This window comes from Neodothiora populina, assembly GCF_041146345.1.
Source record: "Neodothiora populina strain CPC 39397 chromosome Unknown canker_contig_3, whole genome shotgun sequence".
NCBI lineage: Eukaryota > Fungi > Ascomycota > Dothideomycetes > Dothideales > Dothioraceae > Neodothiora > Neodothiora populina.
In genome coordinates, this window is record NW_027191417.1 from 1,271,519 (window position 1) to 1,297,030 (window position 25,512).

General features: G+C 52.3%; 8 protein-coding genes across 8 annotated transcripts; 3 read left to right on the top strand and 5 right to left on the bottom strand.

Annotated features, from left to right (window-relative positions):
* Window positions 1-1,025: 1,025 nt before the first annotated feature.
* Window positions 1,026-4,375, bottom strand: AAFC00_004835 (uncharacterized protein; the record flags this gene model as incomplete). The annotated part of the gene is made up of 2 exons (XM_069344533.1): window positions 1,026-4,020; window positions 4,071-4,375. The coding sequence occupies 2 exons, from the start codon at window positions 4,373-4,375 to the stop codon at window positions 1,026-1,028; spliced, it is 3,300 nt and encodes a 1,099-aa protein (XP_069196962.1).
* Window positions 4,376-5,160: 785 nt separating this feature from the next.
* AAFC00_004836 (uncharacterized protein) lies at window positions 5,161-6,048 on the top strand (the record flags this gene model as incomplete). The annotated part of the gene is made up of 1 exon (XM_069344534.1): window positions 5,161-6,048. One exon carries the CDS (start codon window positions 5,161-5,163, stop codon window positions 6,046-6,048), a length of 888 nt encoding a protein of 295 aa, XP_069196963.1.
* A 953-nt stretch (window positions 6,049-7,001) lies between these two features.
* On the bottom strand, window positions 7,002-8,474 carry AAFC00_004837 (uncharacterized protein; the record flags this gene model as incomplete). Its single annotated transcript, XM_069344535.1, has 1 exon — window positions 7,002-8,474. The coding sequence occupies one exon, from the start codon at window positions 8,472-8,474 to the stop codon at window positions 7,002-7,004; it is 1,473 nt and encodes a 490-aa protein (XP_069196964.1).
* Window positions 8,475-10,536: 2,062 nt separating this feature from the next.
* On the bottom strand, window positions 10,537-11,366 carry AAFC00_004838 (uncharacterized protein; the record flags this gene model as incomplete). The annotated part of the gene is made up of 2 exons (XM_069344536.1): window positions 10,537-11,199; window positions 11,256-11,366. 2 exons carry the CDS (start codon window positions 11,364-11,366, stop codon window positions 10,537-10,539), a joined length of 774 nt encoding a protein of 257 aa, XP_069196965.1.
* Window positions 11,367-12,971: 1,605 nt separating this feature from the next.
* AAFC00_004839 (uncharacterized protein) lies at window positions 12,972-14,687 on the bottom strand (the record flags this gene model as incomplete). Its single annotated transcript, XM_069344537.1, has 1 exon — window positions 12,972-14,687. One exon carries the CDS (start codon window positions 14,685-14,687, stop codon window positions 12,972-12,974), a length of 1,716 nt encoding a protein of 571 aa, XP_069196966.1.
* A 1,845-nt stretch (window positions 14,688-16,532) lies between these two features.
* On the top strand, window positions 16,533-17,996 carry AAFC00_004840 (uncharacterized protein; the record flags this gene model as incomplete). The annotated part of the gene is made up of 1 exon (XM_069344538.1): window positions 16,533-17,996. One exon carries the CDS (start codon window positions 16,533-16,535, stop codon window positions 17,994-17,996), a length of 1,464 nt encoding a protein of 487 aa, XP_069196967.1.
* A 678-nt stretch (window positions 17,997-18,674) lies between these two features.
* On the bottom strand, window positions 18,675-19,665 carry AAFC00_004841 (uncharacterized protein; the record flags this gene model as incomplete). The annotated part of the gene is made up of 2 exons (XM_069344539.1): window positions 18,675-19,285; window positions 19,461-19,665. 2 exons carry the CDS (start codon window positions 19,663-19,665, stop codon window positions 18,675-18,677), a joined length of 816 nt encoding a protein of 271 aa, XP_069196968.1.
* Window positions 19,666-22,395: 2,730 nt separating this feature from the next.
* On the top strand, window positions 22,396-23,116 carry AAFC00_004842 (40S ribosomal eS12 domain-containing protein; the record flags this gene model as incomplete). Its single annotated transcript, XM_069344540.1, has 2 exons — window positions 22,396-22,669; window positions 22,737-23,116. The coding sequence occupies 2 exons, from the start codon at window positions 22,396-22,398 to the stop codon at window positions 23,114-23,116; spliced, it is 654 nt and encodes a 217-aa protein (XP_069196969.1).
* Between the last annotated feature and the right edge of the window lie 2,396 nt (window positions 23,117-25,512).

Below are 25,512 nucleotides of genomic sequence, written 5' to 3' on the forward strand. Positions count from 1 at the left end.
GCTTCAGTCAATCAATCAAATCTGTCATTTGTGAATAGAAACCCTGTAGAGCCCCCCTTCGACCAAGGAAAGAAACAAAACCCCCACAGTTCCTTCCTTCCCGTCGCGACTACCACTGTATGAGATAAGCAGCAACAAAGAAGGAGTGAGAAGTAGGGGGAAAAAAAAGCAGGACCAAGATCTAGGGGAAGGAGTTCGATCACAGCAAGACAAAAATCAGAGAGACGAAAAGACTCGAGCAAAAATAGAAACAAGAAAAAGACAATAAGAACAGCTATCAGCAAAGCACCACTGCTCGAAAGAGACGATAAAGGCCTCGAAGCAGTCCCCCCTGCTGCCACCCCTCCCTTCTTCAGAAGCCCGTCGCTGGAGGGGTGGTGGAGAATTTTTCTACTGCTGGCTGGCTACACGGCCCTTCGGTTCGCCTGCACTACTCTCCTTTCGCAGAACTCGCCACTCGCTTGCTGTCACGTTTCGTCCGTTGATGCTAGCTAGCAAGAAGCGGAAGAGGAGCGGCAGTCGAAAGAGGGAGACGCAAGCAAGAAACTTCCTTCGTGCCCTCATTCCGCCGACGATATTCAAGATGTCGCTGACGTCTTGATCACCAGCGGATGATGCATGACACGCTGCTCGAGTCGAGGAATGATCCAGGGGCATGCATATCTACCTCCTACGCTGCCCTTGCCCCCTTTTGTTCTTGTCTACGGATCCACTTTCGCTACTTCAAGTGATCGGGGAGTAAAGTCCTGCGGAGAGAAAAGCTCATGGGGATCCAAATTTGTGGTCCTGTTGTTCTGCGTCGCATGCATACACAAACGATCGTCATTGGCGGCGATGATTCTTCGTATCTTCGGTGTAGCAAGAATTGTCCCTGAGGGTGCGAGGACAAAATCCCCTCGCGGATTGACACCGTTCGAATTGATGTGGCGGGAGAAAAAGACTCGGGGCGGATGCATGCCCTCCCTCATTTCGATGAGAAAGACGGGAACAAGAAGAAGAAGAAGAAGAAAAAATCATCCGACACATCAGTCATAAGCGCCCAGACCGACTTGACTTGCGAACGCAGTGCTGATGCTTCTAGCATCGTCGTCATCGAGACGACTACCGCCACGGGTGCTTGGTGCACCACCGCCCTCGACGTAGCGCTTGAGACGGTCCGATTGACTGAGTGAGGCTTGCTTGCCGAGATCATTGATACTGAGCCCGGCGAGCGAGACGCCACCTTGACCGGGCGCACCATGCTTGCCGTTGACACCGTTGGCGGCTGTGGTGGTCGTGATGTCGGTGATCTCGCTGGCTGCTACACTCTCACCGGCAACGCTCTCGGCGGCGTTGTCGCGCTTGCCGGGGACACCATGGCCACCATTGCGGCCTGGAAGGGTTGGCCACGCCTCGGTGAAGTTCTGGAACATGGGCGGATAATTGGATGGGAGAGCGGCGCCACCGAGCGCAGACGAGTGCACCGATGACACGTCATCAGGAATGTAACCCACGACAGAGCCGTTGTCGTTGTAGCCATTGTCTCTCGGACGGCCGTTCTGACGAGCATCGCGGTTGCTCGCAGCTGCCATGTTGGTAGCGTGTTGGTAAGCCATCTGGTAGCGCTGAGGACCGCGGTAGGTGGTCTTGGGACGACTGAACTGGAGGAGCGACACCTGGAGGTTGGTGAGCGGACCCTCGACCAGGCAATTGCGCTCCTTGAAGTGCAGCAAAAGATAGTGCCAAAGCGGGTGCTTGCTCAGGACCTTGGGGTTACCCAGGATGACCAGACCGTACTTGGCACGGGTCAGAGCGACATTGAGACGACGAGGGTCCGACAAGAAACCAATACCCTGGTGGTCGTTGGAACGGACGCAGGAGAGGACGATGAAATCCTTCTCGCGACCTTGGAAGGCATCGACGGAGGCGACTTCGATCTCCTTGTAGTGCTCCTTCTTGAACGTGCCCGATGCTTGCATAGAAGAGACGACGTACGAGCGCTGTCCCTCGTATGGAGTAATGATACCGATGTCTTGAGGCTGGACTCCGGCCTTGAAGAAGCGAGTGACAATCTTCTCGACGTTCTGGGCTTCGGTACGGTTGAGATAAGAGGTCCCGGACGCCGAGATCTCCTCATTACCCAGGTTCGACCAGAACATCATGGGCGAATCGACGACTGGCCATGGAAAGTCGACTTCCTTCCTGAGACGCTGATGCATAGTGACACCGTTCTGGAGAGAGCCCTCGTAGAACATGTTGGAGGGGAACTCGGACAAGCAAGGGTGCATGCGGTACTGGACCTGGAGACGGATGGGAGCACAGCCAAGGATGACCAGACGCTCGAAGAGGGACTGGTTGAGCCCGGCCTTTGCGGCCTTCTTGTTCATGATGACGGGGCCAAGCTGCTGGTGATCGCCAACAAGGACGACTTGCTTGCATCCGAGGACAAGAGGAATCATACACTCGGGCTCGGCCGACTGGGTGGACTCGTCGATGAGAACGGTGCGGAACTTGAGTTTGGCCAAGCGTGGGTCGCCGGCACCGACACAGGTGCAGCAGATGACATGGGCGTTCTGCAAGATCTCGCGCTCGGCGTTGCGCACGAGCTGCTTGTATTTCTTCTCGTCCTGACTGGAAAGCTCTCCGAGTTCGCCCTTGAGCTGGTTAAGCTTGTTGAGCTCGACATTGGTGTCGTTCATGCGGACCTGCTCGTGCAGAGACAAAAAGCCGACCGGAGACTCGACATCCTCACGAGACTTGGCCGTGACGCGCACCGTCTTGAGACCGGTGCGGTGGATGCGCTCACAGAGTTGGTCAACAGCGACGTTGGAGGGCGCGCACACGAGAACCTGACCGCCGTTGATTCTAGCAAGGTGGTAGATGATGGTGGCCGAAGTGACGGTTTTGCCAGTACCGGGAGGACCTTGGATCAAGCTCAGAGGCTTCTGCAGCACACTCTTGACAGCGTTGATCTGACTGCCGTTGAGTTCGGGCAGACCGGGAACACTGAACTTGCGGGGAAGCTGCGTCTTCATGGGGGCAGCAGCGACCTCGTGACCAAGGAGACGGTGGAAGATGTAGCCAGAAACGCTCATCTCGTCGACGGCAAAGGTCTTCATGGCGTGCTGCATGCGGTCGAAAGAAGTGGCCTTCCAGACATAATCGGCGCTGAAGTTGTGGGTGCACTCGGTGGGGACGGACTTGTGGTCGCCCTTTGATCTCAACTCGATGCTGACTTCGTCGGACTGGTTGTTTGGGATTTTGATGACATAACCCACGCCCTCCCAGTGAGGTCTGAGCTCGCCAGTGTAGCGCAGGCGCATCTCGTCACCGACGGCGAGCTTGACGTCGCCGAGCTCGAGCTTGGGCAGGACGAAGCTGGCCAGATGCTTGTTGTTCAGGCCGTAGTCCCAGCGCACGATGAGTCCATCCTGGGACTGAGCCTCCTTGAGTTTGCGGTCGTAGTCGGCCTCGATCTTGACCAGAGGACCAAAGACGTTTTGGTACTGGTATGCGTCGTCGTAGCGCAGCAGGACAGGGGCGGGCTCATCGTCGACTCCGGCACCCTTTTCGAGGTCGGCAATGGTGGCGGTGGCATTGTCCTTCCACATCTCTTCCAACCTCGCAATCATCTGAGGGAGCAGGTGGCGCGCGCGCATCTGCTCTTGGTCGCTGGGCCAAGACACGAGCCAGGGCAGGAAGGAGCGATCTTCGATGAGAGGTTGCCAGCGGGAGGTGTCCCAGTTCATGTCTTTGGAGGAAGGCATTGCGGCACAGGGCTGGCGACAGAGGAGGACGACGACGGTGTCGGACTTTGCGGGAATGAAGCCGAGAAGGAAGACGTTCTTGGTGCCGCAGTTGTAGCACTCGAGCACGGTGTCCCCGAGAGGCGAGGAAGGGTGCAGCTGGACCTCCTTGTGGCGCGCTCTCACCAGATGGTTGATGATGTGCGAGGAAGAGGTGTTGCCACGGGCGCTGCAGAACCATTTGTTGCAGGACAGACATTTGACGACGCTGCTCGGGTTGTGGATGCCGCAGTAGCTGTGGGGTCAGTGTGTGTGATTGAGTAGGGAAGCAAAAGCAAGACTTACGCGCAAGCATGATCGGGCAGCTCGACCTGCTCTTCCTTTGGGTTTTCTTGCTGTGCATCTGCGCCACCGTTCACAACAGCGCTGGCCAGACTATCGAGGTCGTCGTCGTCGTCGTAGACCTCTGTCTCATCATCCTCATCGCCGACCCTGCGTCTGCGAGGCCCGCCAGTCAGGTTGCCGCGGCCGTATTCCCTGTCGAGGGCAGCCTCGTCGGCGTCGATGGTGGACAGGTCGTCTCCGGCGTTGATTGCACTGGCGGAATCGGAGATGAGATGGTTGCCCAGGTGGGTGAAGGCGCCTTCCATGGCCGAAGCCCTTGCTGCCTGTTCTGCCTCTTTCGCTGGCCCTGTGATGCACTCACTACTCCAGGCGTGTGTGCTGAGGGAGTGTAGTCGTGATGCTGTTTGCGATGGAGCAGGCGAAGCTCTGCAAACCCGTTAATTCAGGACTGGTAATGGTGGTGGCAGCGAGAGCTAACAGTACTTGTGTTAGTGTCCAGTTGCAGGGCTGGCTACCTTACCTTGCCGTTGGTGATGTACCTTACAAAGTACAGTGCAGTATAATAATTGTGTGGCGCGGGGTTGCACTAGTGCGTGCGGTGCCAGTTTGGAAAAGTCCAGACAGACTGTCACGGCAGTCAAGGAAGTGTTGTGGTGCAAGAGATACAAGAGATGTATGTAATGACCGACAAAGCAATGAGACTTGTTCTGGACAAGCCGAGAGTTGCTGCGTGAAAGGGACCAAATAAGGTCAACTTGTTGCAGTTGCACCTGCAGCGTATCAAAGAAGGCACAGGTAAAGGTACTAATAATCAATCAATCACTTGTACCTTGCTCGAAGCATTCATTGGCCCAAGGTCAGGTAAGGTACAAGTAATGCTGGTTGAACATGAGTAATTCTGCAAGTCTCCGCCACAGCCTCGTGACTCGCGACACCTGCAAACACGGCAGGCAAACACCGAAGATTCAAAATATCGTCGATAAATTACAATCAACAAAATATCATTTTCATCTCTCTGACCGAGCCTCGCGCATAGAAGAATAGTCATCACATCAAGAAAAAAGACGGCTCCTCTCACCGACCGACAATCATGCTCCGTCGACAGGCTCGCGAGCGTCGCGACTACATCTACCGCCGTGCTCTGACGCTGCGCGATGCCGAGATTGCAGAAAAGAGAGCCAAACTCAAGGCTTCGCTGGCCTCTGGAAAAGCCCTCGATCCCTCCATCGCAAACGACAAGTCGCTACGCACCGACTACAAGTTCGACGAGTCAAGAGCCGACCGCTCGACGGCTGAAGAGCTGGAGCTGGACGACGAGTACTCGCATCTCTCCGGCGTCGTGGATCCTCGCATCCTAGTCACCACCTCTCGCGATCCCTCGACCCGTCTCGCTTCCTTCTCCAAAGAGATCCGTCTCCTGTGTCCCGGCGCCGTGCGTCTCAACCGCGGAAACCTCATCCTGCCCAATCTGGTGGGTTCGGCCAAGAGCTCGGGTCTGTCGGACATGATCCTGCTGCACGAACACAGAGGCACTCCGACCGCCATGACCGTCTCACATTTCCCCCACGGGCCCACCGCCTCCTTCTCTCTGCACAACGTCGTTCTGCGCGCCGACATCCCCAATGCCTCGCGCGGCACCGTCAGCGAGAGCTACCCCCACCTCATCTTCGAGGGCTTCACCACGCCCCTCGGCAAACGCATCGTCAAGATCCTGCAGCACCTTTTTCCTCCGCGAGAGCCCTCGACCCAGCTCGGCAGCAGAGTGGTGACGTTCAAAAACATCGACGACAGCATCGAGGTCCGACACCACGTCTTCGTCAAGACGGGACACCAGAGCGTCGAGCTCGCCGAGGTCGGCCCCAGGATGACCATGAGGCTCTTTGAGATCCGAGGCGGCACGCTCGAGAACAAGGACGGCGACGTCGAGTGGCACATGAACCAATACACCCGCACCAGCAGGAAAAAGGACTATCTGTGATGATCGACGCAACCAAATGTTTTTTTTTTCCTTCTCAGCAGCACCATCCAACGATACCCACACCTCGTCATGAACCAGAGTCGCAGCTCTATACTATATACCATGGCACGACAACCCGAGGAACGACGAGGACCACGACGGGCAGCAGCAGCAGCAGCAGCCAACCGCCAACCGCCAACCCAACCCCAAACGCAGAGACAGAGACATTCCCACCCGCCGTCGTCGTCAACACATGCCCTCGAGCCGACAAAGGCGTCGCAACCACTCCTCCCTTCTGGGCAATCTGTCTGCCCTTCTCCGAAACAACAAGAAACATGGGAAAATACCTTTTCACGGAAAGATGGAGTATCGAACAATTGCCGGGTTCGTCACTTCGCGCTGTCGGCGGTCTACGGCGGTGCATGCAGGGCCGTGTACAGCGGTGGACTGACCGAACAGAGGCCGAGGATGGCGGTCGAAAGAGAGGCAGGGATGGGCAATAACGATGGTCAGCGAAGAATCAAGAAAGAGAGAGATACGAACAACGGCAGAGCACTAGACCTACGACGAGTAATAAAGGCATGGGATACTCGTAACCATCGCTCTCTCTCTCTCTCTCTCTCTCTCTCTCTCTCTCTCTCTCTCTCTCTCTCTCTCTCTCTCTCTCTCTCTCTCTCTCTCTCCGTCTTCTCTCCGTCTTCTCTTTTTGTGAAAGGCTTGTAGTGTAGTGTAGTGTACTGTAGTTGTATATGGACTACAGTGAATGAAAACAAAGAAAACTCCCCGTGGAAATCGCTTTCCTCCTGTTTCTTTACCCCTCAGCCGCTTCTTTTGTATATCATTAAATTTCCACAATAACCCCCCTCTACCCCTCTTTTTGTACCCGCCATGATCAAGCTCGGGTGAGCAGAGATGACTCTCTCTGCCATATCTTGCAAATAAACAATGTGCCGGTCTGGTCCGCTCGAAAACAACTACCAATGACAGATCCCACCATCACTGTCGTCCATCGACCACACGCCCGCGAGTCCCAACACCTGCACCTCCCCGCTGCCCTTCTCCCCGACTTTGCCCAGCCTGACTCCCGGCTCGACGAACCCGGGTCCGTTGTTGAGCAGTCTCCTGGCCCACGCGTCGATGGCTGGCTCTCCGGTTTCGTCGCGCGCTTGTTTCAAAAACGGAATCAAGGCCGTGCCGCCTGTGCCTCGGAGGTTCTTTCGTGTGCTGGCGTTGTCGTTACTGTCTGTCTTTACTGTTGCGATGTTGATCTTCTCCCGTCTGGGCATGGTTGTTTGTGACGACGCGGACGGGGGCGAGGACGAGCGCGCTGACTCTCGTGATTTGACGATGATGTATCGTGACACCATCTGGATGTGCTTGTCGCGGAAGGCGCGCAGCATGGCTAGACATGCGTCGTACGCAGTCGCAAGACCGCGATCGTGGCGGTTGCGCGTGACGAACTCGCGGATGTTGGCGATGCTTGAGACTTGCTCAAGGAAGCGGGCGTGTGGGCCCGGCATGTACGTTCGCATGTCCAGAAGAAAGTTTGACGAGGGCTTTTGCACAGCAGGAGGGGTGTTGGCGTTGGTGCCTGTGGGACGGTGCTCGACTCCCAAGACGAGGTCGAAGAATTGAATCACAGAGGATTGAGCATTGCTGCCACCGCTGTATTGCACGTATTTGTCTGAAGGGCTACCAGTATCGAAGAGCACGCCATCGGGAAGACCAGCTTCGGCCATGTTCTTGCTGCCGGCCAGGAATGGTCGGATACGGTGGTAGAAGATGTGCGGGTCGCAGTTCTCATACATGCGTACTAGCATGGAACCTAGCTCGTCTAGACGCTCGGCGAATGACCGTAGACACTCTGTCACTGTGTGCTTGTCTCCATTTCGTGCGGCTTGGATGGCGTGCAGCATCAACGGGATGATGGGTCCACTCCGCGCTTCGATGGCGACTGATATGAGATAAAACCACGACTCGTCTAACGAACCGGTGAATGTGGTGAGGGTTGCTAGGTTCTCTAATGAGTCGATTGGTTCCTCGTCGAACAGAGGTCGGTAATTCCAAAGTACAACACCGGCATAGGTGGCGACGACAGGCAGTTCCAGTCTCTTGCACGTGGCTACGAATGGTATCGATATGCTCTGTGGTACGATGTTGAGAGGGCGATCGCCACCCCAGATGTAGGCATGAGACATGAAGGCCAGCATCATGTACGCTCGTCGCCATTCTGCATCCGTGCGTAGCCGGTCTGTGGATAACACCCGTAGGTCGTCGATCACGCCTCGTAATCGTTTGCTGAGGATGAGTGCTTGTAGGTTGCGGACCACATTCTCCCATGGTCGATAGTAAGAGTCCGGTAGGATCTCTAACGGGCACTCTGAAGGAAGGAACCCATACAACTCGGAGACATCATAGTCGGCCAATCGAGGGATTGAGGGTATCATCGAAGAGATTCAAGGGGTGGCAAGCCCAGAATGCCTATATGCTCGGATGCTTTTGCGTTGATGCAGTCGGAGGTGTAGATGGGATCGTGCGAGTATCCAGTACTGTTTCTTGCGCTAGCTCTCTCGCCGAGTTATGTGTTGTGATGTGTTACCGGGGGACCGGAGACTGGTCTCGTGCTACAGTAGCAGAAAGATAACTGTCCCGGCGGGGTACGGTATACAGCGTGGGGTAGACAGAAAAAAGTTTGAGATTGAGAGGCCGTGGGGGGGGGGCACCGTAGATTGTTGAACGATTTGTTTTGGTTGGCTCAGGCGAAATGGACAAGAGGATGTTTTGGCTCGAGTCTGGACGGTACAATACAAGTACTTTCGCAAAGGCAAGTTTGTTGATGGTGGGGGAGGGGTTAGTATTATTTGGGGGCGGTAGCGGATGCGAGGCAAGTCCGTTCTATGATGAATGGTTAAACTACTTTTTTTATGTCCGGGTGGAGGCAATTACGAATGCGTCGAGATCGCACACTTTGGTCGATTTATTACAGGCACACCGGGCTGATGCGGGGCTGAGCGAAAGAGGGGACACAGGAGTTAGCAGAACGAAAGGCCGAGTGGATATTCGAAATCAGGCCAGTCACTCGTTGGAAAAGGTGATTGCTGAGAAAGCATCATGTAAAAAGTCAAGGCCGAGTTCGGCAGTGGCGGGGTTGTCGGTAAAAGAGAAGCGTTTCATAAGCCTAGAGAGCCGGACCTTGTAGCCTTCACCGTCATACCATCCTCTTTCTTGACTGTGAATAGTCATGCGTCACATAGCAGCGTCTCATCAGAATCGGCGCTATCTGTCATATACCTCGTGGATGAGAAATATCCCCCCATGGCTTTGCGGTTGAAGGTGGCTAAATTCAGTGTAAGCAACATGACACACGGAGGTGAGGTAGTTTTACAGTACAAAGGCTTTCGTGCTGCAAAGCCAATATAAATTAGTGATTCGGCAGTGTCAACGCGCCCGCATGACATGCTTTTTACCCTGATCCAATTGACAGATGCGAGATCCAGATCCCGCGTCGATCACTGCTTCCAGAAACTCGAGGCCGCACGAGCCATGTGCTTGCATGCGCGCGTTCTTGTACTGTAGTGTTCTTGCCATAAAATCTGTACAAGCACCGTAGTCAAGCTAGGTAAGGTAGTTGTGCACTCGTGCCGATTGCACTGTACTGCGAATACATTTACATCAGACTTATAGTGACTGCGTTGCAAAGGCAATCGCTGCTTGTTGGTTCTTCATGCCTTCTTCTTGCCACACGCTCAGTCGCCGTCAGCTGTGATTCCTCTGGATACCCCTCTACTTTGATCACGATGTCTCTGCGCCGGCTTCGCACGGAACGAGCTATCTCCGGTCACACGAAAACAGGCTACTTTGCTGGACCATTGCATTTGTGACATGTAGCAGTCCCAATTGAGGTTGCATCAAAGGTGTGAGATCATCGACCACCGCTGTCGTCCGTCGCAAGTACGGCGGGTCTGATTTGCTGCTCACACTGGACACCGCTTCTCTGTCTGCTCATGAGTGCTATGAGTCGCATAGGATTGACGGAGAGTAGGGCTCTGTCTGAATGAATTGTTGTATCTCCTGATCTTTGTTCGTAGCTGCTGCCTGTACTCTAGTGCTCATAGGGGGATGCTCATAGCATCTAGATCTTTCATCCTCTAAATATCCACGCAGCATCTTTCCGATAGCGTGTCCGATAGACGCTCCAGTGACGATGGTGATGGGCTACTTTCGCCATTCGCGGTTCCTTGAAGCTTAAGTCGGCGTGCGACTGAAAATCACAATGTCGCCGAAGGAACAACTTGCTAGTCTATTGAGGTAGGTATCGCACCCACCCAAGCTCCGATCAACGTGCTTAACGAGGCCCCAAGGACCTCGTCTACAAATGCGTTAAGAGGAGATGAGCAACGAGGCATATGTTCATTGTAAGGCGAATTCAATTTACAGACTCAACAAAATGACATGATTTGATTTGCTTGATCTGGTCGGACCTTTGCCTCATAGATCAGATGGTCACGATCATATGCCTGATCTGATTGCACCCTCGAGCCATGCCACGCCACTCACAACACCATCCACAATCCTGACCCTTTTGCCTTTGGCCTCTCCCAGTTCTTCAACGCATGCCTCTCTGACCATCTCGTCCATGCCTGCCATGCCTGCGCAACCAAGACAGATAGCACCCACTTCCCCCTTGCCATCCCTTGCACCAGATCGCAGCAATCGCGTCACGGCATCTTTCATGCGCCTGCGAACCTCTTCGGCCGGCGTATCATGCAACTCAATCGCACTGAGGCCCGTCGTCTCAACGCCTGCAAAGCGCTGCTTGACTGTTCCGCCGTCGACGCCCAGGTAGGCCATGACTGCATCGGTGAGTATCTCCTCCCAGACCTTGCCTGTGCTCACGATGCCGAATCGCTCATCGGGGTGGATGGCTTGCAGACTCGTGCTCACAGACGCTTCGAAAATGCCCGTCACCAGCTTGTTAGACTTTAGGATCTCGGTTCGGCTTTTCAAGATGGGCACTAATGGGTGCTGCGAGTAGCAGCAGACGAGAAATGCATCGTGCTTGTCCAGCAGAGGAATCATTTCTGGCAGACAGTGTTTGGCTGATTCTGCAGCATCGTCTTCATTGTTGATTGATTTTGGTCCTGATGATGCCGTGAAGTATGAGTGTTCGGTCTATTTTGCTAACTTAGCCTTTGTTTTGTTCAATGTTATGATTTCGCTATACGCACTGTTGAGAAGCCTAGTAGTTCCACCAGAGGCTTGAGCGCATTTGTCATAGAGCTCGTTGAGTTCGGATTGATAATGAGTATCGAGCGCGAGGGATGCGATAGTTGTGTCATCTTGCCTACTGTCGCTGGAGTACGCTTGTTGCGATGTTATGATTTGATTGAAAAAATATTTCTATGGCTGGAGTGAATAGAATATGTACGATAACTTTGTAGGCGAGGAGCGGCGGGCTCCGCCTACGCCAAAAAGTACAAGATTACATGTGTGGAATTACTTGTTCTATTGACCTCTTCTCTGCAATATTGACCTCTGATCCTGTGGTACACGATACATCATTTCCTGGACAACACGCTCTATCATTGATACGGAAGCGCTTCTTCGTTTGTTGCAACCATACTTGTAGCCGTACTCCTCGTTGTCTTCTGTGACGCCGTCAGTCTCCATCAAGGTGGAGATGATGTTGAGCAATTGTGAAATGAGTACCTACCTGCCATGAACTTGCAACATAACGCAAACATCCACTACAGCTAGAGCACTACCCGCGATAGCTCTGACGTTCTCGAGTGCAGTGTACTACGAAAACGTTTGTTTTCTCTAGGCGATCTAGTAAGATGTAGCGCTGAACGTGAAGCCTGGACTCTCCATATCATGTAGGCGGCGCGTCCATGTATAGGACAGATGCGAATGCGCATCATGGGGCAACTCTCGGGAGCTATTTCCTGAACCTCAGACGTGCCATCTGGTGCACTTGGGATTCATGCACGTGTGCTTGCGTCTGCGACTCGTCAGCAAGTCATCTACGATCGCTAGATTATCCTTTCGAGCCCTTGTAGGGCAACCCTGTCCATCTGCAACTCGATAGTCAACAACGAGATAAAACCCACCTCACATTCTTCTTCGTCCGACCAAGTATATCCTTGGGCTCCGTGTTATTGTTATACGGCGTCCAAACACCGACAAAGTCCGAAATTGTCATTCCAGCGAAAGTTCCTTGATCTGCATAGCCGGTGCACTTGTAGACGAAGTACGTCGCGATGGGCGAGACGCGCATGTTGCGCCAGAACCGTAGAGTCTATCTCCAGACGGCGACGGAGTTGAAGGAGAAGATCATGTTTCAGTGGGAGGTAGGTCGAGATTAGGAATGAGGCGATGGAGGTGGTCCTGTTAGATGTAGTATTGGGATATCGAGGGCAATCATGTTCAAAACTGTGGCATACTCGGACTCCGGTAATCCAACGCGACTTCCTCAATAGCACATACTTTGAGCGCCCAAGGCAAGCTACAGCAAGGTACCTCCTTGCCCCTTATTTTGAAGATGTAGTTGTCCATGATCATCACACAATGCGCGTTCACTGTGATAATGAGGTACAATTTTCGAGAGCTGAAAACTCGTTGTATTACGGTATTTGGATTAATGTGAACCCGTCCGCTATCTGATCAAAACGCCCTTTCCATGCAAAAATACTAAACGATCGCTATGCTTGTTATTTTGAACTGTTAATGCTGTATATAAAGGAGAGTCGTGATCATATGATCGTCCATTGAAGGTAATCTTTAAGTTGGCGTAAAATGAAGGGTTTGCAATTGCTTGCAATGAGACCCTTGTTTCTTCTACCTCGGAAGGAGGGAGGAGGAGGAGGCAACGAACAGTAGCAATTTTGTTTTCGTGTCTTTGGTCTCGTGAGTTGTGACAAGATAACTTTGAAAGTTAAGGTGGATTACAAAAGGTAGGCCACACCGACAGCACCACCCAAGAGCGCCACGATTTCCTTTGCGTAGCCTCTAGTCGCAGTGGCAGCGCCGGTCTGAAGGGCGGGTGGTGGAGCGGAGGTAGAAGATGCCGGAGCAGCTTCACTTGTGGCTGTCGCCGCAGCAGCTCCGCCGATGATAGCAAAAGAGGTAACAGTGCTGTGTTGTCCATCGGCTGCGGTGACAGTCTCGAGGACAAGCGAACTGACCGCACCACCTCTCGGGGTGTATGTGGTGATAAAGGTACTGCCCCTGGCGTCTGTGGCTGTAATAACTGCGCCATAGCTTGCGTCAGAGAGAACAACAGTGTTTCCTAGAGAGTCTGTGGTCGTAACATCGGGCACATCGTTGCTCGAGGCGCCGGAAGACTTGGGGGCCGCGGCTTCGGTGATGACGGAGCCACCGTTTGCGAGTCTGACACTAGCTACAGCAGAGGTGGTCATGACCACAGAGCCCTGAGCGTTTGTTGTGGTGACGACAACACCTGGGAAACGAGAAGAGGTAGTGATAGTCTCGCCTCTTGAGTTTGTTGTGGTGTAGGTCTGGTCCACACTGACCGAGGCGGAAGCTTGCAGAGCAGAAGTTGTAGCTGACACGGTATTGCCTTCGGAGTTGGTTGTGGCGATGACCAATGGAACGATGATGCCACTTGCTTCCCTCGAGCTGGATGAACCAGATAAAGTACCAGAAGAGATGACAGCTCCAGTACTAACAGTGCTGCTGCCTGCAGAGTTGGTGGTTGTGGCCGTGGTCGAATCGGGAACAGAGATGGCGGACGACACCGTGACCGAGGATGCAGTTGTGCTTCCTTGAGAATTCGTGGTCGTGACAGGAACAACTGTTGATGAGATGGAGCTGGCCTGCTCAGAAGAAGAAGAAGAAGAAGAAGAGCCTAAGGCAGATGAGCTGGTGCCAGAAGACGAAGCGGTACCAGACGATGAAGCAACAGAAGAAGCAGCAGACGAAGCAGAGGACGAAGCAGCGGAGGAGACATCGGACGAAGAAGCAGAAGACGCATCGGAGGAAGAAGCAGAAGACGAGTCGGTCGATACAGTGGACGGAGACGAGCCCTGCACAGTAGAGGCCGAACTTGACACTTGCACGGAAACAGACGAACTCGCTGTAGCTTGCGAGGACGCCGACGACGACGCGGAAGAATCGGACTGGGAAGACACACTGCTGCTCTCACCTGTAGTAGTAGTCTCCGCAGTGGACGTAGGGGAGGCGGTTGAAGAAGGCGACTCGGTGGTAAAGGACAAGGCCGAAGTGGAAGAGTCAGTAACCAGAATAGGGACAGTCGAGGTTCCATCGGTGCTCGTTGGAGCATCTGAGCTTGAGCTCGACACCACGGTAGAGTTCGAAACCTGTCTCTTCCGTAGCTCGACCCTCACGGCGACGTCGTGTTTGGCGATTTCCACCAGTCTCGAAGCCAGGGTTGGGTTCTCCTCATGAATATGTTCCAGCGCTCGCTGGTCCGCCTCGAATATTCCATCCTGATACTTGGGACCAAGGTGTCCCTCCAGTGCAGCGTGGAGTGACTCGGCCGGTAAGACATCCAGAAGCTCTCTGAAATCGCCGGTGGTCGAAAAGTCCAGCTTAGATTCGCTAGGCTCCGGTTGGCCTTGCGCCAAGGCAATGAACATACATTGAGCCCCGACTAGGAGAAGCGAACGAACGGATGGCATCGTAGGGCGATATGGCCGGTGTCCAGTAAACAGAGGTCGTAGGTCGGCTGTGTAGAATGTTAGGCCATGAGAAAGTGGTTACCAAGGAAATGAGAACCGACTTATGAGGTATTAAACCGCCCAGGATGCGAACAAGGAAACCCGCCAGGAGTAGACTTGGTTGCAATAAGCCCGAAGCTATACTATTTGATACAATGCTTTGACAGCCCTAACGGTCGATCTGTGGCTTTGCGATGGCACAGTAATGGTAGTACCGTACAGTGCCTGGGTCGACAAATGCAGAGCAATTTGATTATATGAATATCACAAGCGACAGTGGTGATTGAAGCGAATAAAAATGCAGGAAACAAAAGTATTCACGAGTTGGGAAAATAGCCAAAAGTACCCAAGGATGACTTTCTCGACGACGAGCATGGAAAGTTCACGGCACGGAATGCGTGCGCCACACGGTCTAACCTTAGTATTAGCGTAGGTCAACTATGGCCTCGCGCTGCCTTGTTGACGAATCATGGACAATGGGAAGACCTTGGCCATTGCTAGTATGCAACGTCACTGGATGATGCTTGCACCTTGTCCGCTTTTCTCTTGCGGACGATCGTGACTTGGTACCTGTCTATCTCAACATTGGTTCGAGAGTAGTCTTCCCCAGATATAGTATAACCGCTCGCTGTAGTCGGTATCGACCTTTCGCTTTATTTCCTTTGCCTTTTCCCAGCATAGTCATCCATGAAGACCATCAGCATGGACTTTCCACGATCACACCAGGATTAATTTCTCGCGATGACATCCATAGCATCCGACGCGCACGGTGCTTACTCAACGTGACGGCACAACATGCCCTTGACGTTATCCCGTCCTGCAGAAAGCAAGGACTTTCCCCACCCAAAACGGTTACAAATCGAAGCGTATCGACAGGACTTTTTCCCCAGTCAAGACGTTTCGAGGCTGCAAAAGGCCGACAATCCTTGTCTGCTGTTCTCGACGTGTGCACTCACGACAAGCACCCGATGCTGCGGTGCAGCAGGCTGGCTGTGCATATCCTAAGTATAGAGGCCCCTCTTCTGCCGGTGCTCCGTGGCATCCTCGATCACTCTACCAATCGTAGCAGAGATGCCCCTCCGCCGGCAGAATCGGCCTCATCCTTGGGCGAACTACGAAGCTTGGCCTTACGTTTATACTGTGGTCTGGCCACCACAACACCTCGATCACTCAGATCCTTCTTGAACTTCTCGTGTATCATGACCGTCAAGCTCGCATAAACCCGTCGTCCCATTATATCATATGCATGTGGTAATGCAGCATGCAAAGTGCCGGTCCCGATTCATCGTATCATGTCACTGCCGTTACCACGTTCTTGCTTTTCTACAGATATTGTGTTTTGCTGCTATGGGACTCAGACATTCGGAGCAACAGAATGGCGAGCATTGTCATGGCCTAAAATACAGTACCTGCTTGTGCAAGTATTGTGTACGAAAACGTAAGCTTTCGATCCACCGCGGCCTTGTCCTGGACCTCGTGTCACGCGTAAGACTTGTATCTTTCCATCTACTGTACACGACAGCTGTGCTTTCCTTGCCAAGGAAGAAAATGACTCTGCCTTTTCTGCGTTCGCCCTCTTACGACCTAATTTGTGCCGACTCTGCCAATGATCTAGGTACTTGGTGTATGGTCTTATTATCGGTATTATCGATACCAAAGTTGATAAGAGTTTCGTCTGTGCACCGCAACGCAGACCACGCAAGCACCGCCTGATCACATGCCTACGCATGTAAGACTGCTGCGCTGTGACTGCTATCCTGTACATGACTCCACTAACCTCGTATTCGCCAATTCACATGTACGAAAATGAGCGTTCCAGAAATAGTCAGAGGTGAATTTGTTTTTCATGATGCATTCTTTGCTAGTGTTGGTGTTCTGAAGCGTCATCCACGAGCTTCAGTCGCGGAATTGACCACCCTTCTTCGTCCTGAAACCGCGCAGAAAAGCAATGCCGCCAAAGACCAAGTTGGCCATTGGTATGAAGCTCAGCTACTCCACTATGGATTGCCTAGGTCAAAGGACAAGAACACGGCCAAGATGCGGCTGTTGCAAGCTCTAAATCAGGGTTCATTGACCGTACCAGCTAACATCCGGGGCATCGAAACTGAGATGAGAAAGGAGTACACCGCAGCACAACGTAAAGCTAAAGCTCTGGAGAAAGTGCAAAACGCATCCTCTGCTGAGAAGACTCCGGCCAAAGGCAAAAAACGTAAGCAGGATGAAGCTGAGCATGCAGCTAGCACCAAGACGTCGATCAAGGTCAAAGTCGGTGATGTGACTTTTGACATTGAACAATTGAAAAGTAAAGCCAACAAGACCTCTACTACTGATCGATCCAATGTCAAGAAACAAAAGGCGGACAGCGTGAAGCCTGACCCGAAGGCAAAGCCCACTCCCAAGGACAAGCCTACTGGAAAGGATAAGCCCGCTCCAAAGGACAAGCCAGACCCAAAGGACAAACCAGCTCCGAAGGCAAAGCCTGCTCCTAAGGAGAAGCCAGCACCCAAGGACAAGCTTGCTGCCAGCAAGAAAGCGTCTTCTGCTAAAGCCGATCTGAAGTCTGAAAGCAAATCGTCGTCCAAGATATCGTCGACGACGACCAAAGCCTCAAATCCTAAGACAGCTACAAAGAAGAAACAAACCGCTCCCTCTTCCGTCCTCGACGCGGCACGTTTTGCTCGTGAAAACAATTTACCTTATGACCCACCGCCGGCGCACACCGAGTTCGATGACTCCCAATGCTACGATGTCAATTCCGAGATGTACGATCGAGACAGTGACGTGTACGATGACGACTCCGGCGCTTACCACGACGACTTCCAGAGTCGCAACGAACCTCGCACTATCACCATCTCTGGATCATACACCTTGCACGTGCCACGAATCGAAGAGCAAGCACCAGGTAGCAGGCTGCGATTCGATCTCATAGTCGACAACCCGAATGGCAAAATCTGGGGCCGCTTCGACTTCTCTCTCAAAACCGGCATCATCCTAATCAGCGACATCCCCAGCGCCGCGAACAGAAACGCAACTTCCTTCGGCTGGCGCGCCACAGACGAGTATGACGGCAGTCTCAAGTTCGGGAGCGGTTGTGATGGGACCATCGAATTCGATGGCGATGGCCTCGTACGCGGAGTCTTCTACGGCTTGATGAATGGGGAAGACATTGAGTTCGAAGGCGAGAGGGAAGGTACTTGGTCTACGTCCGCTATTGCGCAGGACTTCGAAGTAGACTGGGACGATTACCCGCGCTTGGCGTATGGGAGGTGAAGTGCTGGGCACGACTGAGTTGTGCTTCTGCGAATGTACCTGACTTGCTCTTGGCGTTGGTGTGTGTATGGGGTTCAGTCGCGATACCTCCTAGATAGGGATGAAGGACTCGTCACAGTTCCGTTGGGGACACGCCACCAACATGAGCCTGGCGCAGACCACCACTTGTATCCTATGCTACGAGTACCAGTATTCAATGTGAATCACAGACATGATGTCTTCGTGACCTTCGAAAAGACGAAAAGAACCCCGGTATCCACCAAGCTGCAATTACAGTCATGAAAACAAAACTTGATCATCAAGCCGTCCCTCGACATCATTGAATCGAATAATTGGAATTATGAGAGACCAAACCATTACTATATAACCCCTTTCCCGTCGTAGTCTTTCTCTCTTTCTTTCTCTTCTTTGCAGAAGAACATGAAGAAGATGTGTGTGAATATAGGTACAACAAATGTTTTTATCCTGTTACGTATGCGTGCATGTATAGCATGTTCCCGTGTAGATCATATCCAAGCTGTGAAACGGCACAAAAAAAGTAAAATCTCATCTCCCCTGTTCCGTTTCGCATCGACATATAGTTTGGCAACTTTTCTCGCATGCGCGAGCGAGCTCTGCAAAATCTCCTCCCAATCGAAGGGGAAGAAACAGGACAGGATCGATTTCCGTTCTCGCTCTCTAGACGAACAGTGCAAAAAGGCCTCCAGCAGCAACGAACGCCACAGGAACGACGTCAAGCGAAGACGCAGCACCAGTATTCGTGCCTGTCGCCGCGCTCCCAGACGCAGTTCCAGACGCAGAAGACCCAGCCGTCGTGCTCGACGCCGCAGTAGCACTGCTTGCACTACTTCCCTTGCTCGAAGTCGGCGTCGCAGTCGCGCTGCTCACGCTAGAAGTCGTCGTGGGTCTGGACACGCCGGGACATTTCATGATGCACGACTTCATCGTGCTCTGGGCGTCGCTGCCGGACGTCTTGTCCTGCGGGTATGAGTCCATGGCACACTTGCGCGCGCAGGAGTATGCTGAGCAGGGCAGGTCGTCGGCGGGCCATAGGGGTGCGCCTTGGAGAGTGTTTTCGTATGCTGACCAGTTGCCTGTCGCGGCGGTTAGGTTGAAGGTGTCTGAGGAGGTTGTTTTGGTGTTGTTGTAGTCGACGTCTTCGGATGAGGCGTTGGAGTGGTATTCGATTGTCGAGAGGGAGTAGAAGGAGCCGTCCGGGCCAAAGTCTGGCGGGATGGAGAGGTCGGAGAGGGTCAGAGTTGTGGTTGAGGTTGTGTTTCCTAGGTAGCCTGGATTATCTTTTGTCAGTATGTCTTTGGTCTTTTTACATGATTGTTTCCATTGCGGCATTGCATTCAAACTGTTCTTCTCTTGCTTATAGGTCTATTCGCTTCGAATGAAGTACATAAGATGTGACCTTAGTTCCTCTCACATCTCTCTTTGTGGGTGTATATAAGAACTTACAGCTAGGTCCACCCTTGTAACCAGGAGGAGTGGTGTCAAGGTAGACACGGTATGAAGAGTAAGCGTCATCAGCATCGCCAGCGGTGACTGTGAGAGTGAACTCTTCACCAGCAGTGATGGCATCTGGAACTGAGAGAGACTCAAAGGCTTGAGCTGTGGCACCGAGGGTGGCAGCAATGGCTAAATGACGGGTGAAGTGAACCATTTTGGGGAAGAAGAAATTGGTGTGCAGAAAGGATTGGTATAGGGTATTGTGACAGATATACAGACACGAGAGAAACGAGGGTAAGAAGGGAAAAGAGCGGTATTCAACGACTTGAATGAATGATACTTTGGTGGTGAGAGATGCCCCGAAGACTAGTGATTACTATACTGACCGAGGAGAGGTCCGACCGACACTATGGCGATCACAAAGTACTTGTAGGTGAGGGGAGAAAGCACAGAAGGTCGGAAACAAATAAACCTGTACTTGTATATTTGTTAATGGTGAATAGAAACAGTACCAAGTAAAATAGATGAAAGTACTCTGTATATCACCAAATGTCTTTCTTTAGTGAGCCAAACACTGACATAGGCGCCATGTTCAAAGCGCCGGGGTGTCTCGCACTGGACCATTCAAGACCTAAGCGAAAGCTTAGTTTTTGCGCTAAGCAATCCTGTGGCGGTCAGGCACCGGTAAAACAGGCCGGACTGGCATGATTTCTCCCACCTTGGTCATAGTCGAGGAGATTATTAGTTCCAATGGGGACATGCCAATTTAATCAAAGAGGCGGGAAGTCGCAAGTATTGTGCCATGACTGAGCCTAGCCTCAGTCCATTATCAAGAAATGTGCGTGCCAGACGGGTTGTTGCACTTGCGAAAAAAGGTCTAGCTTTAGAGACATCGCTCCAGGGATGCTAGTCCTCGAAAGACCACCCGCCGCCTTTCTTTCAAGTACTTAGCCGCCGTCCAAATCTCGCGGGAGACAGAGTTTCATAAGCTTGAGGTCAAAGTCCGATGAAACGGTCGAGTGTTGCTTGCGATCCTATGCGCTTTGGCGTTTGTCAGACGACGAAATAATCGGTCGTTGCAACCAGATCGAAGAATGGTCCAACAATAGCCGGGCACGCGGGCAACCCTGTCGGAACGAGGCTCTACCGCTCGGGATTGTTCGTAGCGTATGCTTGCAAGCAAGAATAGCGAATCCACTCATGTGGGAACAGAAAGATTTCATCTCCCAGTCGGCTATTCGCAGCTTGGTGCCACTTTTATTGCATGATCAAACACTGTTGCTGCTGTGGTTGTAAGTTCTTCACACTTCGAATCAGCCCTGTGTGTGAGACTTGAGAACGTTCCTGCATATGTCTCCCATGTCAGATCGACAGGGTATGACTGAGGTCGCCGTTGCCAGCATCTGGAGTTTGGCTGGGGCAGATGGCCAGGTGCGGGTGACCGACGAACCGCGCAACGGAGATTGCAAGAATTGGACCGAGTAGATGGCTCACATCGCAGGGCGGACTGAATCGTCCAAACAGTGGATCCGAGTGGGGTAGGCGAGCTTGAGAAATTTCTTGAGCAACATGTACTTGTAACCAGCGAAAGAACAAAAATGCAAGAAAAGGTCACACCTCGGCCGTCCATTCATCGTCATGGCTATCGCCTTGGATACCAAAGGTCATTCATCGCAATCCTACCACTTGTGCCTAGACAGTGATACTCCCAACTATCGATTAGCTAGAGTCTTGACGCATACCCATACGAGCAGCTGACACGAGAACATGCATACATGCGATGAGTCTCTGCCCCGGAAACAGTATCGTGCTTCAAGCGTCCGCTACGTTGGCTCCAGCGCAAACAATTTCACGACATTCAAGAGATACAACGGATAGCAGCATTGCAACATGCGTGTGAAGCAAGGTGCAGGCATTATCATCAATCATGGTCTCGTGATGTGCACGCAGAACCGGGTTGGCTTCCCTGGAACAGCAGCAGCAACGTGCAGCTGGGAGTAAGTACGATCGATGTTATAGCGATTTTTATCGGAAGACAAGGCACGCAACAGGCGTGCATGCAGTCTTGCAAGACTTTCGCTGTGCTGAAGATGACTACCTTTCAGCTGCGACTTGGGTCTTTGTTAATAAGATTCCGAGAGTATGAGATGGTAAGGTGCAAGCGTATAGCTGCGACCAACAGGGATCAGTGAATAGGCCAATTGCATCTGAGTAGGACATAAGTAAAGGTGCACTTTGTTCCGCGGTACCATATGGACTAGGCGATCGACTACTGTATGTAGAGCTGAGCGCAAGGTTCCTTGACATTTGCAACAGTAAACGCTTTGAGGTGCATGACATTGGGGCTTACTTGAAGACCAGTCACTTACTATGGAGCACTTTCCGGGAAGGTATAACAGCAACGGCGCGGGGTATCCAAGATGACTACAGGTCTAAAGTAAGGTAAGGTAGTCAATGACAACAGGACGGGATTATGATCAAAGCAAGTCGTCATTGTCATGGTACGCAAGTAGGTATCGGAAAAGACATCGTTTGTCTGCTTCATTGCAAAATGTCCAGCCATCGAACGCTGAGCATTGTTGCCAAGTCAATGCAATGTCCAACCACTCGAACACAAAGCGTATGCAAAGCGGTTACCCAGCGATGTACTCGCATTGTCAGAATCGAAGATATGCTATGAAGAAATTGGTAACAAGCGTTTCAATGAGAAGAAGCTGGCTGCCTGGCTGCCTGGACAGAGAATTCGGCAAAGGTCTTGGCGCAAAAAGAACTTGGCGTCAGAGGTCGACAGGGTCTCAGAAAATTATTCGAAGCAACGGAAGCTGCCAGAACATAGAAAGAAGAGAACTCTGAGGCTTTTCAATTGATCAAAGAACCAACCCATATCACCTCCTTCTTCGTGTTTTTATTACACGAATACAACAGACCCCTTCACATACACATCATGGCCAAGGACCGATCGGAGAAGAAGGAGAAGAAGGAGAAGCGCAAGTCGGTAGACGGAGTCAAGAAAGAGAAGAAGGAAAAGCGCACCAGCGATGCCACCGCAATCCTGAACGCCGTCGAGGATGTCGCCGTCGATGCCGACGGTGATGTTGTTGTCGATGTCGAGGTTGATACCGCCGCTGCCACTGTCCCTCTAGGCGCTCTTGTGCCTTTCGCGAACCCATTGTGCGACGACAAGGCCGGCAAGAAGGTGCTCAAGTCCGTCAAGAAGGGTACGTCTCCTTCCTGTAGCTATGCAGCGTATAAAGAAAGAACATCCGAACTGACTCACAACTCTAGCCGCCAAGCAAAAGTGCCTCAAGCGTGGTGTCAAGGAAGTCGTCAAGGCAGTCCGCAAGACCCCCGTCGGAAACCCCACCACCCCTGCCTCGGCGCTTCCCTCTGGAATCGTTGTTCTCGCAGCCGACATCTCTCCCATGGATGTCATCTCTCACATCCCCGTCTTGTGCGAGGACCACAACATTCCTTACGTCTTCTTGACCTCGCGCGCCGAGCTCGGCGCCGCAGGTAGCACAAAGAGACCTACCAGTGTCGTCATGGTCACCCCCAAGGCCGGTGGCAAGCCCAAGGCCGGCGACGAGGTCGATGCCGACTGGGACGAGGCTTACAAGGAGTTGAACAAGCTCGTTGTCAAGCAGGGCCAGCACGTCAAGGTTTAGAGGCAGAATTGAAGGTCTCGCCTTGTTAACGAAAAGGAAGCATCGCGCGTTCGGTTTCAGCAAAAAAGGTTCTTGTTCGATTATGAGTAAAGCAGGAAGAGATATTGAACGGAGAGGCTTTGTCTTGAACACGTTGAGCAGCAGAGGGAAATGGGTTTGCGCTGCTGCTGCGAGCATTGACATAATTTCTTTTATATCGTTCAGGTGTCTTCGTTTAGGGGATACGGCTTGCATTGTGAGTCTGGCGTTTTTTTAGGGCGATTGATATAAACGGGGCAAAAAAAGACCATGGGATGCAAGGAAGATGAAGAAAAGAGAAGAGAGATATTCTCGTCTGCCTTTGACAGCAGTTACAACAAGTCTTTTATTGACCAGAGAATTCCGCGTATGACAAAAAACTTCAAAGCATTACCGCACCTTCCACTTCATATTCGACGTAATAGTATCTCAAATCAGGTGCTCTGTGCTGTGTCCTGTCGATTGAACTGCCTTCATAAGAGGAAGGCACGTCAGGAAAGCGAACGGCATTAAGGTATGTGCAGCCACCGTTGCAACAGGGCCGGATCCTTTTCAGGTGCGTGTAGTATTAAAAACGAAAAGACCATGTGTCTCGTCTGGGCCACTCCTGACCAAAACCCCCCACCAGGTGACCATCCCGGACACGAGCAACCCATAATAGAAGGTATTCGAAACCAGTAATATCTCGGACAGTAAACCATGAAAACGCCATGCTAAGAGCTCTCCCTGGGGTATCGTTCTGTTCCGCTTGTTGATGCCGTATGTAATCCACCTTATGACTCTGTTGATGCCCCCGCCGCATCGCTTGATTGAGTTGGCGTCGGCGACGATGATGAAGAAGATGACGACGACGAAGAGGAAGAGGAAGAAGGAGGCGATTTGTCAATCTTCAATTTCTCCAGAATGACCCTTATGCCCTCGCCTGTGCCATCGCCGCCGTCTAGCTCGTCCACCATTGTCAGGGCTTTCTTCGTCAAGCCGCGTAACACCCTACGTGTGTAGGCGAAGCTACCTGTCTTCTCCATGTAGGACAGCGCATACCGCTTGACGACTTCGTCTTGGGTCTTTTGCTTCAGGATGTTGATGAGAACCAAGTTACTTGGGTCCGAGCGGATGCTGTGAATTACGGGAAACGAGAACTTGCCCTCGGTGAGGTCTTCACATAGACCTTTGTTGACCGTGTAGCTTGTGTCGGAAAGGTTGCGATAGTCGTCTTGGATCTGGAAGATCAGACCCATTGTATTGACAAGCGGCACACAGTCCACATCACTGCTGCTCCCGACCTGCATGAGCTTGATGGCAAGACGGAAGAGACCTCCGGTCTTGTTGCCCACCATTTCCAGATAATCGTCTTCGGAGGGACACGTCAGCGTGTCGCGCCAGAAGAGATCCATGCCCTGGCCACGATGAAGATTCAACAACTCGTCCGTATATATCTTGACTGCGCTGGGGTTGTCGAGTTTGAACAGCTCCTGCAGGGCGCAAAAATAGACATAGTTGGCCGAATTTATCGTCTGCGCTGTGCCAAAGATGTTGTGCGCGACAGGCACACCACGCCGTAGCACTGACGAGTCCTCGACATCATCTATTAACAACGAGGCGGTATGTAGCATGCCAACGACTTTGGTGATGATGGCCAGACTCTCGTCTGGCACTTTCAGCCACACGTTGAATGCGGCTATGAATTGTGATCTGACATCCTTCCCCGGATGACCGTACATGTAGTCAAACGGCCCAAGCAGAACCTTCTCTTTATCATCCGACCACGTTCCATTCCACTGGTAGATCTGATCCTCGGGAATGCTGGACACAGTGTCTGATCGCGTCGGGGCGCGGACAGGGTGTGGTGTCGAGGAAGCGTCGTTGTGGTATGGCACGCCATCACCAGACGAGTAGTTCATCGGGTCGTCGACTCGAAAGGGCTTTTGAGAGCTGCCATGGCCGTTCAGACCATTGGTGTTGTGGGTTGTGCTTTTCTGTGCGAACTGTGGAGATGGTGATAATGCGCCTGCAGAGGCGTCTGTCGAGACCATTCTTTCCAGCTCCCAGGGTCTCGATAGATCAACCTCGAAGAGCTATCTATACCACTTTGCTGATTCCTGACACACTCGAGTCCTTGCGCTGCTTCCCTTGTAAGACAGAAGAACGTGTCGAGACCCAGGCAACAATATTACAGTACAATAGACTTCCCGCATGTAGCCGCGTGACGCAAAGCCTGTGAACGACGACGAGAGGTAGTTTCTCGTCGGGTAACAATTGATGGGGTTATTATATCTTTGTTACCCAGAAACGACAATGTATTTCCCCTCTTCTCCAGATGTATCAGTCCCGAACGGGTCAGCAGACGACGATGCAAGTAGCCGTATATGCTCTATAGC